The sequence below is a fragment of the Mandrillus leucophaeus genome, unplaced genomic scaffold, assembly GCF_000951045.1.
Source record: "Mandrillus leucophaeus isolate KB7577 unplaced genomic scaffold, Mleu.le_1.0 Scaffold1353, whole genome shotgun sequence".
Lineage (NCBI taxonomy): Eukaryota > Metazoa > Chordata > Mammalia > Primates > Cercopithecidae > Mandrillus > Mandrillus leucophaeus.
The window spans coordinates 481,373-499,124 of record NW_012101314.1 but is presented as its reverse complement, the minus strand read 5'-3'; the positions used below and the strand labels follow the sequence as shown (position 1 = coordinate 499,124).

Here is a 17,752-nt window from a genome sequence, read left to right as displayed (position 1 = left end):
CGCCAGTAATAGAGCTTTTGTTTTTATTCTGGCAAGATATTACCCAGAATAAGATCTATATTCTCCATCTTCCCTTGCAGCTTGTTGCAGCCATGTGACTAACCTTTTGGCAATAAGATGAAAGAAAAAGCTATGTACCCTTAAGAGAAAAGCAAAGTGCTGTTCTTCCTTACTACTTCTTGGTGCAAGGAATACCAGTATAATGAATATAATGGCTGGAGCTCCAATGTTCATCTTGGAACATAAAATGGTCTTGAGGGTAGGGACCAAGGACTAAAATGAGGGAGCAGAATGACAGAGAAAGTCCAGGTGTCAGATAACCATGGAGCTATCATATCAGTCCTGGTTGCGTTTCTTTAGACATCTTAAATAAAAGAGTTATACTTCTGTTTTCTCTAAATAACTATTGTAGTGGAGGTTTCTACTATAATCAGCTAAAACACTGTTCTCAAGTATTACATTGAAACATTTATAAAATAATTGAATATCTTATAAAATATAGTAAACATTTTCTTCTAATTCCAGCTACAGTTATTTATTGCCACTATTTACTACTTTATTGGCACTCAGTAAATATTCAAATAACCAAAAATATTTCCAACACTTTAAAAATAACTAGATATACCCAAATATATTCTAAAATAATTTATAAATTCTAACATAGACAAAATCAAGCTGCAAGGGATACTACTCCATTTAATTTTTAAATTTATACTCCATTAAAAAAAAATGCTTGTACAAAAATGGAATAGTCTATTATCTCATGTATATTGCATAATACTATTCTCATAAATGATACCTATACGTAGTAAAATAACATTATTAATCCATAGAAAAAGTCATACCAATCATTTATCCAACATATGCCAAATGAACAGGTGGACACTAAATCAAGGAAGTGAAATACGAAAGCAATCTTTGACATGAATCAAAAAGAAATCATTTGGGACAAATTTCTTTGTTACAAATTTTTGGTCTAATTAGAGGCTATTCTCATAGCAACCAAATAACAATAACACAAGTCCAAGAAAATTTACCACCAAAATATTTCTTTCAAGTAATAAGTAGCTTTCAGGTAGCTAAATTTTCCCATTTTTAACACGATTCACAAAGCAAAAACATTACCAAGTTACTATAACTGGTGATACTATAATTTAAAATAAATAGAGCTAAATTTTAATTTGATTAAAATAGAATTGTTTAAAAAAATACTTACAGGGCATATTGTTTTATTATTTTCACAATTAGAAGTCAAAATCCTACATTTTTTATAAACATCGATCAGATCTAACATATTACTATTCTCCAAGAAATCATCATAAATCTTCCTAATGTCCTCATAATGGTCAGTCACATCCATATTTTCAACAGGTAAGTTCAATTTCTCATGGAGTAAGTATGTCCACGTCAATAAAACATCACTGAGAGAGACTGTAAATTCTCCACTGTGCTGCAAAAGATAATGCCAAAAAAAGAGATAAAGTTGGGTCCCAGAATATTCAATAACTTATAACTGAGATAAGAAATACAAACTGAATTTTGTTAAAGTCTACATTCAATTTTTGTGGGTTTGAAGAGAACACCCAAGTTGAACTATGAGACAATTTTGGAAACCAGATATAAAAGAAAAAGGTTTTCATGATTTTATAAAATATGAACAACTAAGGCAAGTTTGCACATGACAAAAACGGTACATACATAGTCACTGCTACATTTCTTGAAATTTGTCAACCTTCTTCTACCCACAGTGGATGGATAGGTGGGCAGTAAAGTATACTTAAATACTACTGATAGGGGAAAATTTTGATTCTTTTTAGTTCCTTTTAGTTCTTTTGGCTAATCTATTTTTAGTCTCGTATTTAAAATTCTCAATGCCATAGTGAATTCCCACATAACATAATATTCCAAGGGTTTAGTCTTAAAATAAGGTCATAAAGATTAATTGTTTTAAATTATGTTTCATTACTATTACAAGGAAAGCAAAACATCAGTGCTAAAACCTTGAGCCATTGCTTCTCGGCCTTTTGGCTAAGACCAAGTGTAAAATCTTGAGCCAGAGATTAATTTTGATTCTTCTCAGCTCATGGACACATGAAACTGTAACAAACAAGTGCTAAAAAGACACAGGTTTCTTTCTATAAGTTGTCAGATGTTAGTAATCAGGCAAAATTATTCTTTCTTTCTCTTTTTTGACAGAGTTTCTATTTTTCCCACAAGAAATAAAACAGATTATAACCTGGCTACAGTGACATATAGTTGCTTAGAGACCCACTAATGTTACCAACATGTTTGCATGCCAATATTTTATCTAACTATAAAACTTTCTTTAAAGTCTTCAATATCTGCATAATAAGTTCTCTCAGTGAACAAGTTGAAAGGTTTTTTTATTGATTCCATTCTGCTCCCTTATTAATGAAATTAATAATGATGCCTTCCAAAAGCTGCCAGCCCTAATTCAGCAAAAATTAAATTCTAGCTACTCCTTTTGTTTGTTTGTTTGTTTGTTTTTGAGACGGAGTATCGCTCTGTCTCCCAGGCTGGAGTGCAGTGGTGCGATCTCAGCTCACTGCAAGCTCTGCCCCCCGGGTTGATGTCATTCTCCTACCTCAGCCTCCGAGTAGCTGGGACTACCAGGTGGCCCGCCACTACGCCCTGCTAATTTTTTGTATTTTTTAGTGGAGACGGGATTTCACTGTGTTAGCCAGGATGGTCTTGATTTGACCTCGTGATCCGCCCGCCTCCGCCTCCCAGAGTGCTGGGATTACAGGCGTGAGCAACCGCGCCTGGCCAATTCTAACTACTCCTTTCTAATACACCATGAGTACTAAATATTTTTAAGTATCTATATATGGTTTATGAAATGTAATACATTGCTGTCTTCCATAGTTAAGTTCCTTTAATATTTTAGTAGTTTCCATTAACACCAAGATCTGTCCATTAATTGCATTTAAAGATGGGTGGGTATTGAAGTACGACTACAGTTCACTAGAACTAAACTACAATATAACCTTTACCCAACAAAAATAGAAAGAAATTAAGTACTCTTGAATATTATTTTCTATATATTTGACCCTTTTAAATCTGCATTTTTATACTTCCTATAATAATTAGCCACTGTTACTACTCACTATCCACATTTAAGACAAAGTGTCCAACTGCCTTAAAAGAAGCAGCTCTTTACTCATCTATATAAACACAACTAAAAAAATTATCCTAATTGTCCTTAGTGCAGGGGCCTGTTGTGTCATGAAAATGGAAATTAATTCTATTTCATGAAACTAGTTCAATGAATAACCCAAAAAAAAAAAAAATCGGTAACTCTCAAACATTGGATCTATTCTCCAAATGTAGGACATATTTGTAATTTTCCAGCATTGTACCAAAAACTGTACACTTACTCCCCAACGCCACAAAGGTTACACATCAGAAAATTTCCAAAAGGTATTTAAATTAAATAAATCCAGTTATTTAGTTTTAAAACTAAACTGTTTTATCTCAAAAATTCGCAAAACTATTCTTAGTCTGACATCCTTCATGTTTACAATAAGATTTTGTGTAATGTAAATGCACAACTTATTCTTACCCTTTTGACTATAACTAGTTAAAGTAAAACTATGTAAGCTCTTGATCTTGTGAGAAAAAGTTTTGACTAGATTAACAGTGTTTATACTGGGATTGTAAAAACATTTTAAATCCAAATAAAAATGCACTCCAGATATCAGTTTTCATGATCAGGTGCCCACCATGACAGCATATTCTATTATTCAAACCAGTAACAACTGATTGAGAGAGTCTGTGGTCAAATCAGAAAATATTTTGCTAGGAAAACATGCCAGCTGGCTAATATATGAAGGACGTTCAAAATGTTCAGCACTTTAATTCTCTGATGGACATAAGGAGGATTGTATTTCACAAGAATAAAATGAGAAAAGCAAGAGTTACACATTTTCCAAAGCATTTGTACTCTGTACATTATATCATATATTTCTAATAATTCAAAATTTTAAAACTTTACATTTTTAATTGACTAGATGTTTTGTTGTCATTAGAGAAAAGATAGGTCTACTTAAGAGCACTAATGGGCTATGTGACCTTGGGTAAGATACTGAAACCCTTCAGTCAGTTTCCTTGGTTATAAAATGAGATTACACAGATTAAATAACACCTGACAAATGACAGGTAATCAAAAATGTCAATTTCCTTTCTCTTCTCTTATTTAAAGTAAAATCATTGTTTTGAGGGGAAAGAGTGGTGATAAAATGTAATACAATTTTAAAAACCTGTTTCTTCTTGTTAGATCCCAGTTATATCACTTTCAAATCTGACAGTCAATCACAGGTACTTTAACTGCTTTCCATAAAGGTATAAAATTAATACCTTCATCTGCTTTATGCAATGGAATATTGTAAAAGTTTCTCAATAAGACAATTTAAGGCAAAAAAAAATAGCCTCTATTAACACGATTGCCAGTCAGATGCAAACTAAGAAGCTAATTCCAAAGAAAGAAAGCCAAAATATTATTTGCCACCTAATGAAGTCATACATTTGTCATATAATGAAGTCAAAAGTCCTCAATGAATCTATAAAGGTTAAATCTTTAGGAGGAGGTTCCAAGATGGCGGAATAGGAACAGCTCCAGTCTACAGCTCCCAGAATGAGCAACGCAGAAGACGGGTGATTTCTGCATTTCCAACTGAGGTACCAGGTTCATCTCACTGGGGCTTGTTGGACAGTGGGTGCACAGCACGGAGACTGAGCCGAAGCAGGGAGGGGCATTGCCTCACCCGGGAGGCGCAAGGGGTCGGGGAATTCCCTTTCCTAGCCAAGGGAAGCCATGACAGATGGTACCTGGAAAATTGGGACACTCCCACCCTAATACTGTGCTTTTCCAACGGTCTTAGCAAACTGCACACCAGGAGATTACATGCTGCGCCTGGCTTGGAGGGTCCCAGGCCCACGGAGCCTCGCTCACTGCTAGCACATCAGTCTGAGATCGAACTGCAAGGCGGCAGCAAGAAATGGGGAAAAGATTCCCGATTTAATAAATCGTGCTGGGAAAACTGGCTAGTCATATGTAGAAAGCTGAAACTGGATCCCTTCCTTACACTTTATACAAAAATTAATTCAAGATGGATCAAAGACTTAAATGTTAGAACTAAAACCATAAAACCCCCAGATGTAAACCTAGGCAATACTATTCAGGACATAGGCATGGGCAAGGACTTCATGACTGAAACACCAAAAGCAATGGCAACAAAAGCCAAAATAGACAAATGGGATCTAATTAAACTAAAGAGCTTCTGCACAGCAAAAGAAACTACCATCAGAGTGAACAAGCAACCTACAGAATGGGAGAAAATTTTTACAATCTACCCTTCTGACAAAGGGCTAATATCCAGAATCTACAAAGAACTTAAACAAATTTACAAGACAAAATCAAACAACCCCATCAGAAAGTGAGCAAAGGATATGAACAGACACTTTTCAAAAGAAGACATTTATGCAGCCAACAGACACATGAAAAAATGCTCATCATCACTGGTCATCAGAGAAATGCAAATCAAAACCACAATGAGATACCATCTCACACCAGTTAGAATGGTGATCATTAAAAAGTCAGGAAATAACAGGTGCTGAAGAGGATGTGGAGAAATAGGAACACTTTTACACTGTTGGTGGACTGTAAACTGTTTCAACCATTGTGGAACACAGTGTGGCAATTCCTCAAGGATCTAGAACTAGAAATACCATTTGACCCAGCCATCCCATTACTGGGTATATACCCAAAGGATTATAAATTATGCTGCTATAAAGACACATGCACACGTATGTTTATTGCGGCACTATTCACAATAGCAAAGACTTGGAACCAACCCAAATGTCCATCAATGATAGACTGAATTAAGAAAATGTGGACATATACACCATGGAATACTATGCAGCCATAAAAAAGGATGACTTCATGTCCTTTGTAGGGACATGGATGAAGCTGGAAACCATTATTCTGAACAAACTATCGCAAGGACAGAAAACCAAACACTGCATGTTCTCACTCATAGGTGGGAACTGAACAATGAGAACACATGGACACAGGAAGGGGAAAATCACACACTGGGGCCTGTCATGGGGTAGGGGGATGGGGGAGGGATAGCATTAGGAGATGTACTTAATGTAAATGACAAGTTAATGGGTGCAGCATACCAACATGGCATATGTATACATATGTAACAAACCTACATATTGTGCACATGTACCCTAGAACTTAAAGTATAATAAAAAAAAAATTTAGCAGGATAAAACTGCTAGAGAGGCACTGTATAATTCAAGCTAAAAAATTTTCCCCCTCAAAAAACATGCTAAAAACCTAAAATGTCAAGGGTATTTTAATATATCTTTTCTTTTCTCCCACTTTAACAGTTAAGAAAAAACAAATATGCCATTAGACAGACTAACAACTCTACTAGGTATTCAAAAGTTTTACTGTAGTCAAATTCAGTTGTAAGAATTATACTTTAAGACTTATTTTCTCAAACTTCAGAGAATTAAAAACCTACGTGGTGGCTCACGCCTGTAATCCCAGCACTTTGGGAGGCCAAGGTGGGTGGATTACGAGGTCAGGAGATGGAGACCATCCTGGCTAACACAGTGAAACCCCATCTCTACTAAAAATACAAAAAATTAGCCAGGCATGGTGGTGGGTGCCTATAGTCCCAGCTACCCGGGAGGCTGAGGCAGGAGAATGGTGTCAACCGGGAGTTTGCAGTGAGTGGAGATCGCGCCATTGCACTCCAGTCTGGGCAAAGAGCAAGACTCTGTCTCAAAAAAAAAAAAAAAAAAAGACAACAAGAGAGAAACGTAAATAGAGCTCAAACACAGGATAAAAAATATAAGCAATGGATATACACAACCAACTCTATCTACTTTTAACTACTATATGCTACTCATGAATGCACCTGCAGACATATATGTATGTTGTTTCATATCATTGAGTACTTGGAAGTCTGAGCACAGTTGAGGATGCCTAAGCTAACTCTGTATGTGGAAAGTTGAAATAAAACTGACCTACAGCCCACCACACCACTACACATGTGCACACACATAAAAGAACTGTGAAAAGCTCAGTTGCAACTCACCTCTTCTTTCCCACCCAGAGTCTGAACTTTCACACTGAATTAAGTGAATTAGCAAGTAGAAAATTAGCAAGTAGAGACACTGAGTGACTGCTACATAGATAAATCCTGAAGAAAAACTGATTTGGATTGAGTATTTCAGTATGTCAAAATTTTTACAATGAGGGTTAAATGTTTTTCAGGGTACATTTCACTTAGCTTGTTGATAAAATCTATTTATTTCTTTAGAAGTAATTCATAAATAAATGAAAGGAGGTGATTTGAATGTAGTCTGATTCCAGAATAACAGCCTTCAATCACTATACAAGACTGATTCTGAAAAATGGCCTCAATTCCTCTCTCATTATTTTCCAGTGTATGGTCACCAAGGTTTAACCCTTAGCTAGTCTATTTATTCAATATTCTCAAATCCATCATTTACCTTAGTACTATTTCTTCACACTACTAAAGAAGAATGAATTAAAATAAAAATAGGCTACCAACTTAAGTGACTGAGTGAACAAGGCACATGCCAGTACGACTAAGAGTATGAATGGGAAAGTAAGTTGAAAAAGCAAACAATGTGCTCTATTTAAAAACTGATGTGGGAGTGACTCCATCTCGGAAAAAAAAATGATGTGGGAAACAGTACAGGGACATCAAGGTAAAGATGATCATACTAGATTTAAGACCCAGTAGAATGGTATCTCACATAAACGCAGGTACAACAGTGTAAGGGAAATGCATCCAGTTAAAGTAGGTAAAATGGAGAAAAGGTAAAATTTGTAGGTAAAACTAGAAGATACTGAAAGAGTTAAGATCACTCCACCCCCAAATTATGCCACCTGGTAAAATGAAAATTTAGGCTAAAAGTACTTGAAAAACAGCAGGTGCAAAATGATCACTATGAACTTCCTTCTGTTTATTCAAAGCAGAAGACAAAATTCCCATATGAAAGATATCCTCTTTATATAAGTAACAGTCTTATCATCAAGGAGTATAAGCTGAGGTCCAGGGAAATCTATACAGACAAACCTTATTAAACTAATCTTTATTTCCTGGCCACTACTACATCCAATTAAATACCCTAGGCCAAGTTTCTTTGCCTCGTCACATTTTCATTTTACTACTCTTTCTCTGATTCAGTATATAAGTGCTCAACTCTAACTTGTCTTTTGGTCTTCATTTCCTTATGCATATTCCTGTGCCATGTAATACTCATATTAAAGTTGTATGATTTTCTCCTGTTGATCTGTCTTATGTCAATTTAATTCTCAGGCCCAGCCAAAAAACCCTAAAAGGGTGGAGGTAAAATTTTGCCTCCCTTTCAGTACCAACAAAATTTATAACAAAGAGAATATCTAAAATACATATAGAAATATTCCAAATAAGAAAGAGGTCAGACACAGTGGCTCATGCCTGTAATTCCAGCACTTTGGGAGGCCGAGGTAGGCGGATCCCTTGGGCCCAGGAGTTCAAGACCAGCCTGGGCAACATGGAGAAACCCTGTCTCTATAAAAAATAAAAGAATTAGCTGGGCATGGTGGTACATATCTGTAGTCCCAGCTACTTGGGAGGCTGAGGTAAAAGAATCACCTAAGCCTGGGGAGGTCGCGGTTGCAATGAACTATGATTGTGCCACTGCACTCCAGCCTGGGTGACAGAGTGAGAGCCTATCTCACGACAAAAACAAAAACAAGAGACAAAAACAACTCAATAGTAAAATAAGAAAAGGATATGAACAGAAAGTCTATGAGGAGAATACCTACCCACTGGCCTCATAAAATGAGTTTGAAAGTGTTCCCTCTTCTGCATGCTTTTGGAAGAGTTTGAGAAGGATTAGTATTAGTTCTTTAAATGTTTGGTAGAATTCAGCAGTAAAGCCACTAGGTCCTGGGCTTTTCTTTAATAAAAGACTTCTTATTACTGATTCAATGTCCTTACTTTTTATTGGTCTATTCAGATTTCCTATTTCTTCATGATTTAGTCTTGGTAGATAGTACGTGTCAAGGAATTTATCCATTTCTTCTAGGTTATCCAATTTGTTGGCATACAAATTGTTCATAGTAGTCTTTTATGGCCTGTTTTATTTCTGTGGTATCAGTTATAATGTATCCTTTTTCATTTCTGATTTTTTTTTTTAGTCTTGTCTTTTTTCTTAGTTTACCTAAAGGTCTGTTGATTTTGTTTATCTTTTCAAAAAGCCAACTCTTAGCTTCATTGATCTTTACTATTGGTTTTTTGGTCTCTATTTCATTTATTTCTGCTCTCATCTTTATTATTCCTTTCCTTCTGCTAAGTTTGGGCTTAGTGTATTGTTCTTTTCCTAGTTTCTTTTGGTTTAACATTAAGTTTATTAAAGATCTTTTTAAAAAAAAAAAAATGTAGGTGTTTATTGCTGTAAGCTTTCCTCTTAGAATTGCTTTTGCTCCATCCCATAAGTTATGGTATGTTGTACTTCCATTTTTTTAAGGTTTTTAAAATTTCCTTTTAATTTCTTCTTCAAATCATTGGTTAATTTCCACGTGTTTGTTAATTTTCCAAAATTCTTCCTGTTACAGATTTCTAGTTTCATATCACTGTAATCAGAATACTCGGTATGATTTCAATCTTCTTAAATTTGTTAAGACTTGTTTTGTGGGCTAACATATGATCTATCTTGAAGAATATTCTGTATGAACTAAGAACTCTTCCAAAAAAATGAAAAGGAAATACTTCCAAACTCATTTTATGAAACAAGCATGCCCTGGATACCAAAGCCACACTAGGATACTGCAAGAAAAAAAAAAATTGGAGGACAATATCCATAATGAACACATATGCAAAATTCCTCAACAAAATACTAGGAAGCCAAATTAAACAGCACATTAAAAGGATCACTCATGATGATAAAGTCAGATTCATACCAGGGATGGTTCAACATACACAAATCTATAAACAAAATATGGCACATAACAGAATGAAGGACCAAACACTATGATCATCTCAAAAGATACAGAAAAAAAATCTGACTAAATATCCTCTCATCATCAAAATTGGCAACACATTAGATATAAAAGAATATACTTCAACATGAGAAAGGCCATATATGACAAACTCACAGCTAACATCACACTTAATAGTGAAAAAGTTGAAAGCTTTCCCTCTAAGATCAGGAACAAGACAAGGATGCTTACTCTTCCCACTTCTATTCAACATAGCACTAGAAGGTGTAGCCAGAGTGGTTAGGTAAGAAAAAGAAATAAAAGGCATCCGAGTTGGAAAGAAATAAGTGAAACTGTTCCTGTTTACAGATAACATGTTCTTATATATAGAAAATCATAAAGACTCCACCAAAAACTATAAGAATAAACAAATTGTGTAAAGTGGCAAGATACAAAAATAAAAATACAAAAATCAGTATCACTTCAACACATTAAAAACAATCTGAAAAAGTAATCCGGAAAATCCCATTTACAATAGCTATAAAATACAAAATTTTTACAAATAAATTTAACCAAGAAGATGAAAGATCTGCACACTGAAAACTATAAAACATGGATAAAGTAAATTAAAGAAGATACAAATACGTGGAAAGTTATCCCATATTGATGAACTGGAATAATCAATATTGTTATAATGTCCATATTATCCAAAGCAATATACAGATTCAATGCAATTCCTATCAAAATTCTAATGCCATTTTTGACAGAAATAGAAAAAACAATTTTAAAATTTATATGGAACTACAACAGACCTCAAACAGCAAAAACATAGAAAAAACAATTTTAAAATTTATATGGAACTACAACAGACCCCAAACAGCAAAAACAATCTTGAGCAAAATGAAAAAAGTTGGAGGCACACACTACCTACCTTCAAAATATACTACAAAACTATGGTAATCCAAATAGCATGGTACTAGCATAAAAACATACGGCTAGACCAATGGAACAGAACTGAGAACCAAAATATATATCCACAGATTTACAGGCAATTGGCTTTCAAAAAAGGTACCAAGAACACCTAATGGGGAAAGAATAGTCTAATCAATAAATGTTGGACAACTGGGTATCTGCCCGCAGAAAAATGAAATTAGACCATTACCTCTTTTACAAAAATCAACTCAAAATGGATTTTTTCTTTTGAACTTTTAAGTTCAGGGGTACATGTACAGGTTTGTCATATAGGTAACTTCATGTCATAGTGGTTTGTTGTACAGATTCTTTTTTGAGACAGGGTCTCACTCTGTCGCTATCCCCCAGGCTGGAATGCAATGGAGTGATTTCAGCTTACTGCAACCTCCACCTCCCGGGTTCAAGTGATTCTCCCACCTCAGCCTCCCAAGTAGCTTGGATTACAGGCACATGCCATCATGGCCTGGCTAATTTGTATATTTTTAGTAGAGACGTGGGCTTCACCCTGTCGGCCAGGCTGGTCTCAAACTCCTGACCTCAGGCGATCTGCCTGCCTCAGCCTCCCAAAGTGCTGGGATTATAGGTGTGAGCCACCGTGCCCAGCTGTAGATTAGTTTGTCACCCAGGTATTAAGCCAAGTGCCCATTAGTTATTTTTCCTGATCCTCTCCCTCCTCCCACCCGTCACACTTCAGTAGGCCCCAGTACCTGTTATTCCCCTCTATGTGTCCATTTGTTCTCATCATTTAGCTCCCACTTGTAAGTGAGAATATGTGGTATTTGGTTTTCTGTTCCTGCATTAGTTTGCTAAGGATAATGGTCTCTAGTTCCTTTTCCAACAAAGGACATGATCTCATTCCTTTTTACAGCTACATAGTATTCCACGGTGTATATGTACCACATTTTCTTAATCTAGTCTATCGTTAATGGCCATTTAGGTGGATTCCAAATCTTTGCTTCTGTCAATAGCACTGCAATAAACCTACACATGCATGCTTTTATGATAGAATGATTTCTATTCCTTTGGATTTATACCCAATAATGAGATTGCTGGGTTAAATGGTAGTTCTGTTTTTAGGTCTTCAAGGAATCTCCACACTGCGTTATGCAATGGTTTAACTAATTTACACTCCCCCAACAGTGTATAAGTGTTCCTTTTTCTCCAGTCTTGCCGGTACCTGTTGTTTTTCTTTTGAGACAGAGTCTCGCTCCATCACACAGGCTGGAGTGCAGTGGTGCAATCTCAGCTCACTGCAACCTCTGCCTCCTGGGTTCAAGTGATTCTCATGCCTCAGCCTCCCAAGTAGCTGGGAATACAGGTGCATGCCACCATGCCCAGTTAATTTTTGTATTTTTAGTAGAGATGGGGTTTCACCATGCTGGCCAGGCTCGTCTCAAACTCCTGACCTCAAGTGATCCGTCCACCTTGGCCTCCCAAACTGCTGGAATTATAGGCTTGAGCCACTGTGTCCAGTCGTCTGTTACTTTTTGATTTTTTAATTATAGTCATTCGGCTGGTGTGAGATGCTATCTTATTGTGGTTTTGACTTGCATTTTTTTTAATGATCAGTGATATTGAGCTTTTTTCATATGCTTGTTTGCCACATGTATGTCTTCTTTTGAAAAGTGTCTGTTCATATCCTTTGCCCACTTCTTTTTTTTTTTATTTGTTTGTTTTTCCTGAGATGGAGTTTCATCCTCCTGTAGTCCCAGCTACTAGGGAGGCTGAGGTAGGAGAATGGTGTGAACCCGAGAGGCAGAGCTTGCAGTGAGCCAAGATTGTGCCACTGCACTCCAGCCTGGGAGACAGAGTGAGACACCATCTCAAAAAAAAAAAAAAAAAAAAAGGTGAACTTACAGAAGTAGAAAGACAATGATGGTTACTAGCCAATTTTTTGTCAATTTAAAAAACTATGTTTTTTTTAAAATTAAGTGATTTGTCTAAGGTCACTCAGCCAAAAGGCTGAATTAGGCTGTGAATCCAAGCCAACTGACTCCCTAGCATTTACTCTTAGCCATAATACAAACTGCTCTGTTTTATTAACAATATATTTTGAATATTTTTCCATGTCAATAAATGTACACGTACCTAAGCTATTTAATTATTGCACACTATTCTACTGGTGGTTTACAATGCTATATACAACCAACCTCCAGGTGATATATGTGCAGAATGTTTCTAGTTTATTTCATTATTAAAAATGAATCTACTACGAAAAAGATACCTAAATGATCAAATAAGCATTTAAACAAATTTTTAAACACGGTAGCTGTCCAAAAAATAAAATGAAATACGATTTTTTCTCTTTTATAATAAAATCTGACATCTAATATGGAAAGAGGGATAAAAAATGGCACTTTCTTCCATTGATGATACAAATGTAAATTCTTTTTTTTTTCTCTCTCTTTTTTTGAGATAGGTTCTCACTCTGTTGCCCAGGCTAGAGTACACTGGCGTGATCTCAGCTCACGGCAAGCCTCAACCTCCCAGGCTCAAGTGATCTTCTCACTTCAGTCTACCAAGTAGCTGGGACTACAGACGCACTCCACCACACCTGGCTAATTTTTGTATTTTTCTGTAGACACGAGGTTTTGCCATGTTGCCCAGGCTGGTCTTGAACTTCTGGGTTAAAGCAATCTGCCCATCCTGGACTCTCAGAGTGCTGTGATTACAGGTATGGGTCAGTGTGCCTAGCCCATAAATGTAAATTCTAACTGCCACATGCAAGATAAAAAAGTGTCTATCATGTAACTACTTAAATAAGGAGCCTAAGGAACCTCTTGCTTGGTACAAACATTTCATTTCAAGGCAAAACTATTTGTAACACAAAAGAACTTCAGTCTAAAGATCCACCAATAAATAAAATGTAGCAGTCATATTAAAGGAACATGTGAGAGTGATAAAATGAATAAATTAGATTAACTTTTCTATCAGTACCTGAAAAGATCTTGAAAATAATGTTGGATGAAAAAAAGATATAGAAAGAACTGATACTGTTACAATTTTATTTTATTTATTTATTTTTGAGGTGGAGTCTCACTCTGTCGGCCAGACTGGAGTACAGTGGCTCACTGCAACCTCTGCCTCCTGGGTTCAAGTGATAATCCTGCCTCAGCCTCCTGAGTAGCTGGGATTACAGGCGCCTGCCACTATGCCCGGCTAATTTTTATATTTTTAGTAGAGACAAGGTTTCACCAAGTGGGCCAGGCTGGACTTGAACTCCTGACCTCACGTGATCTGCCGGCCTCAGTCTCCCAAAGTGATGGGATTACAGGCGTGAGCCACCACCCCCGGCCCCATCTGTTATATTTTAAAACAGACACACCAACAGTGCAATATGGCTAACTTGATACGCAGAAAAACTTCCTGGTACAGAATACCTAAAACTACAGGAGAAAATAGAAAAAATGTTTTAAAGCATGACTAAATAGTCTATAAAAGAGAAACTACAAAAGGTCAAAAACAAAGAGAAAGTGCCAATATAGAAGGGTAAACAAAAGGTGGGGCTTGTGTTTGTTTCAAGGCATCTACTACTCCCTGGCACTCTAGAAACTGGTTTTCATAAACCCTGAGCGCAAAGTTTAAAGGACAAAGGAAGAGTCCAAGAAAGGTAGAAAGCTGAATCAGAGACCCTTTCTGCTCACCCCGCCACATAAAGCCAAAGCCTTCTAAAGGCAACACTCTTAATAGGTCTCCTAGAAAAACAATTTGCCCAGTGGAAGGCGTTGGTGAAGAGATTTGCCAATGAAGTGATTCTAGAAGTTATTCCAGTATTGTGCTTATCTCTCTGGGTAATCTTTGCTTTGATTTTTGCCTAATAATTAATTTCTGTTGAGGTAGGGGAGAATAATCATCTAACTTGGCAGAAAATTGAAGGTTCATTCCCTGGAGAGGGTGAAAAAGAGTCTCTAGATCAAAGAGTACAACTGAGGGGCTCAGCTTGATCTCTCTGATGAAGTCAACTGTCTGGTGTCTGAGCATCATATTCTTCTTATGGCTATTAGTTTACATGTATTTGTATGATCCTCTACTTAATGTCTGCCTTATCTACTAGGTAATATGCTTCATGACAGCAGGAGTCAAGTCTGGTTTTGCTCACCGTTTTAACCCCAACACATATCACAATGCCTGGCATATAGTAGAAGTTCAAAAATAGAAAAAGAGAAAAAAGTAATTAGTGGAGGGAAGGAGATTAACATTTATTTAAACAGCTGTATTGGCCTTTTTACTGTTCCTGGAACATTACAGGCATAGTCCCACCTCAGGGCTGCTACACCTGCTCCTCCCTTTGCCTGAGATAGACCCTTCCCATAAAAATCCCCATGGCTAATGACTTCCCCTCTTTCAAATCTTTGCTCAAATAGTACTTTCCAGGTGAGGCCTTCCCTGACCACCTTATTTCAAATTCCAACAACTCTTTTATCCCAAACTCTGCATATTCCTTAGTTGCATCTGTTTTATTCTTTTCTGTATGTTTATTATGTACATATTAATAACGCTATTATTAATAGCATTTATGTCCTAAAAGACTAAATATCTTACAGTACTAGCTATCTCTCCCTAGAAGGTTCACTCTATAAGAACAGAGACTTCTTTCATTACTGTATTCCCAATTTTTACAATGATGTCTAACATACAGTAAAAACTCAGTATTTGTTCAAAAAATGACTATATAAAGTAAAATATCACTGTCATTGTTTCAGAGATTCAAAATTTATCTTAACATGCATTGTTTAAAATATGCAAAACTGCCAATTATTCTTGGGTAGAAAACACTATCCCTGTTTTAAGATTTTATACTTTTTAAGTGTTAAAATATTCTTCCTTTTTCAAAATGATGATCATAGTATATAGTAACTATTTTTTCTCAATGGCCTTATTTGCAAAAATGAGAAATGATTAAAATCTGTCAGTGTCTAATAATTTTTTAGAAATTTTACTGGTCTATGGAATCTAAAAATCTGGAAACTACTCACATGTAAAATTAAAACAACTCATCAGAATGTCATTTCAATATCTAGACCAATAGACCCATTGAAACTAATTCTACCCTTCAAAAATCCTCTTCTCTAGTCAAGCCGGTATCTTTACCAAAGTCAACCCATGACTTTGATTCCCCTGAACCCTTCTTCTGAACTGACTTTCCTCATCATGCCTCCTCTACAGCCTTCTCTTCCTTTATCTAAAATCCATCTAATATCACAAAGCCGTTCCTTACCACTCTACCCTACATTCATCCTTTTCTCATCTGAACACCTCCAGCCCTTTAGCTAGGGCTTAATTCCAAACACTAGTCTGGCTCAAGCTACCTAAGTAAGAATCACTTTGTGGAAATTTTTTAAAGGCAGTTTCCAGCATCTCAGTGCAGATCAGAATTTCCAGGATTGGGGTACAAGAGCCAGTAGTTTTTAAAGTTTAGGGAACAAAGAAAGTCTTATTAAATAAAAATAATTTGACCACAATAATAGTTACATGTTTATCCTGAGTCTTCCTATTAAACAACAAATGTGCATGTCCCATGTATAATCATACATATGAAGAGTCTAATTTTGAAATAATTAATTTCAAATTCAATTGTAACATTCTGACACAGATACACAGAGGCATTTGTGAAAATGGTGTATTATCATAGAAGGGCACATATTGTAAGGAAATTAATATTCTTAAGTTTATTCAAATGGACAGCAATGAAATTTTGCTTTAAAAAAACAAGTTAACCTAAATATAGTTTACCAACCTGTTTGTTGTTCTCTGCCATAGAAAGCTGCAATGCCAAGAGCATGGAGTCTGCACCACATAGCGTAGTTCTCTCAGAGTTACAAAGAGCACGCCAGTTCTTTCGAAACTCTTTAATCATATCCAGGACAGACTTCTGATTAAGCACAGCCATTATCTTAAAGTAGGACAGAATACAAAGTTAAAGTACCTTACGTTAACTGGAAATTAACATTTAACATGTATAGGCAAGCACAGATAGAGAAAAATATATACTGAATGAGAGGTCATTTCGTATTTACCAAGATTGCTTTTAATTACATTTAGGAAAACAAAATAATACAATTTCTGCTCAATCATATTTCCCTTCCCTTTGGTTTCTTAAGCCAAACCTTTTGAAAGAACAAAATGCAGCCTTCAATTCTGAAAATTCACACAAAAACAGACATGCAAATTTACTGCAAACTTATAATTACAAACATAACTAATTAAAGTTGTATTTAAATATATATATTTGTTTTGAGATAGGTAATATCTGATAAATTGGAAAAAAAAAAAAAAAAAAAACTAAAAAGCCAATTTCTTCCCATCCTACATTGTCCCAAAAGAGGTGGCCTATTTTTCTACCTGTTTGAATCTGGACCAGCCTCGTGACTTGATTTAACCAATAGAATGTGGCAAGAATGACGCTGTGGGAGTTGAGCTTAGGCCTTAAGTGGTATGTGCAGAAGTACTAATACAATAGGCCTGAATGCTCTCCTTTGAAGCTGGAGTTCAGTCTGGGAACTTAGATTTCAGGAGCGTTTCCAGTAAGAGTGGTTCACTGGGCTAAATTGTTCATTCAAACAATATAGTTTATGCTAAACACTTGCGAGTCTGGAATTTTGGTACATGTCAGACAGTGGATGCCTTTGCACTTAGCCCCCAATAAAAACCCTGGGCATGGAGTCTCTAATAAGCTTCCCTGGTAGATAATTCACATGTGTTGTCACAACAGGTTACTGGAGGAATTGTGTCCTGCGTGACCACCAG

At 36.0% G+C, this 17,752-nt stretch overlaps 1 protein-coding gene across 1 annotated transcript in view; it reads right to left on the bottom strand.

Annotated features, from left to right (window-relative positions):
- PARPBP (PARP1 binding protein) overlaps positions 1 to 17,752 on the bottom strand; it is a 66,382-nt gene that overhangs the window by 45,806 nt on the left and 2,824 nt on the right. Inside the window, exons 2-3 of the mRNA XM_011973205.1 lie at positions 16,743 to 16,898; positions 1,217 to 1,450 (exon numbers count right to left, since the gene is read on the bottom strand). Of these exons, the coding sequence (XP_011828595.1) occupies positions 1,217 to 1,450; positions 16,743 to 16,895 (387 nt within the window). The 5' untranslated portion in view covers positions 16,896 to 16,898. The remainder of the gene's footprint in view (positions 1 to 1,216; positions 1,451 to 16,742; positions 16,899 to 17,752) is intronic.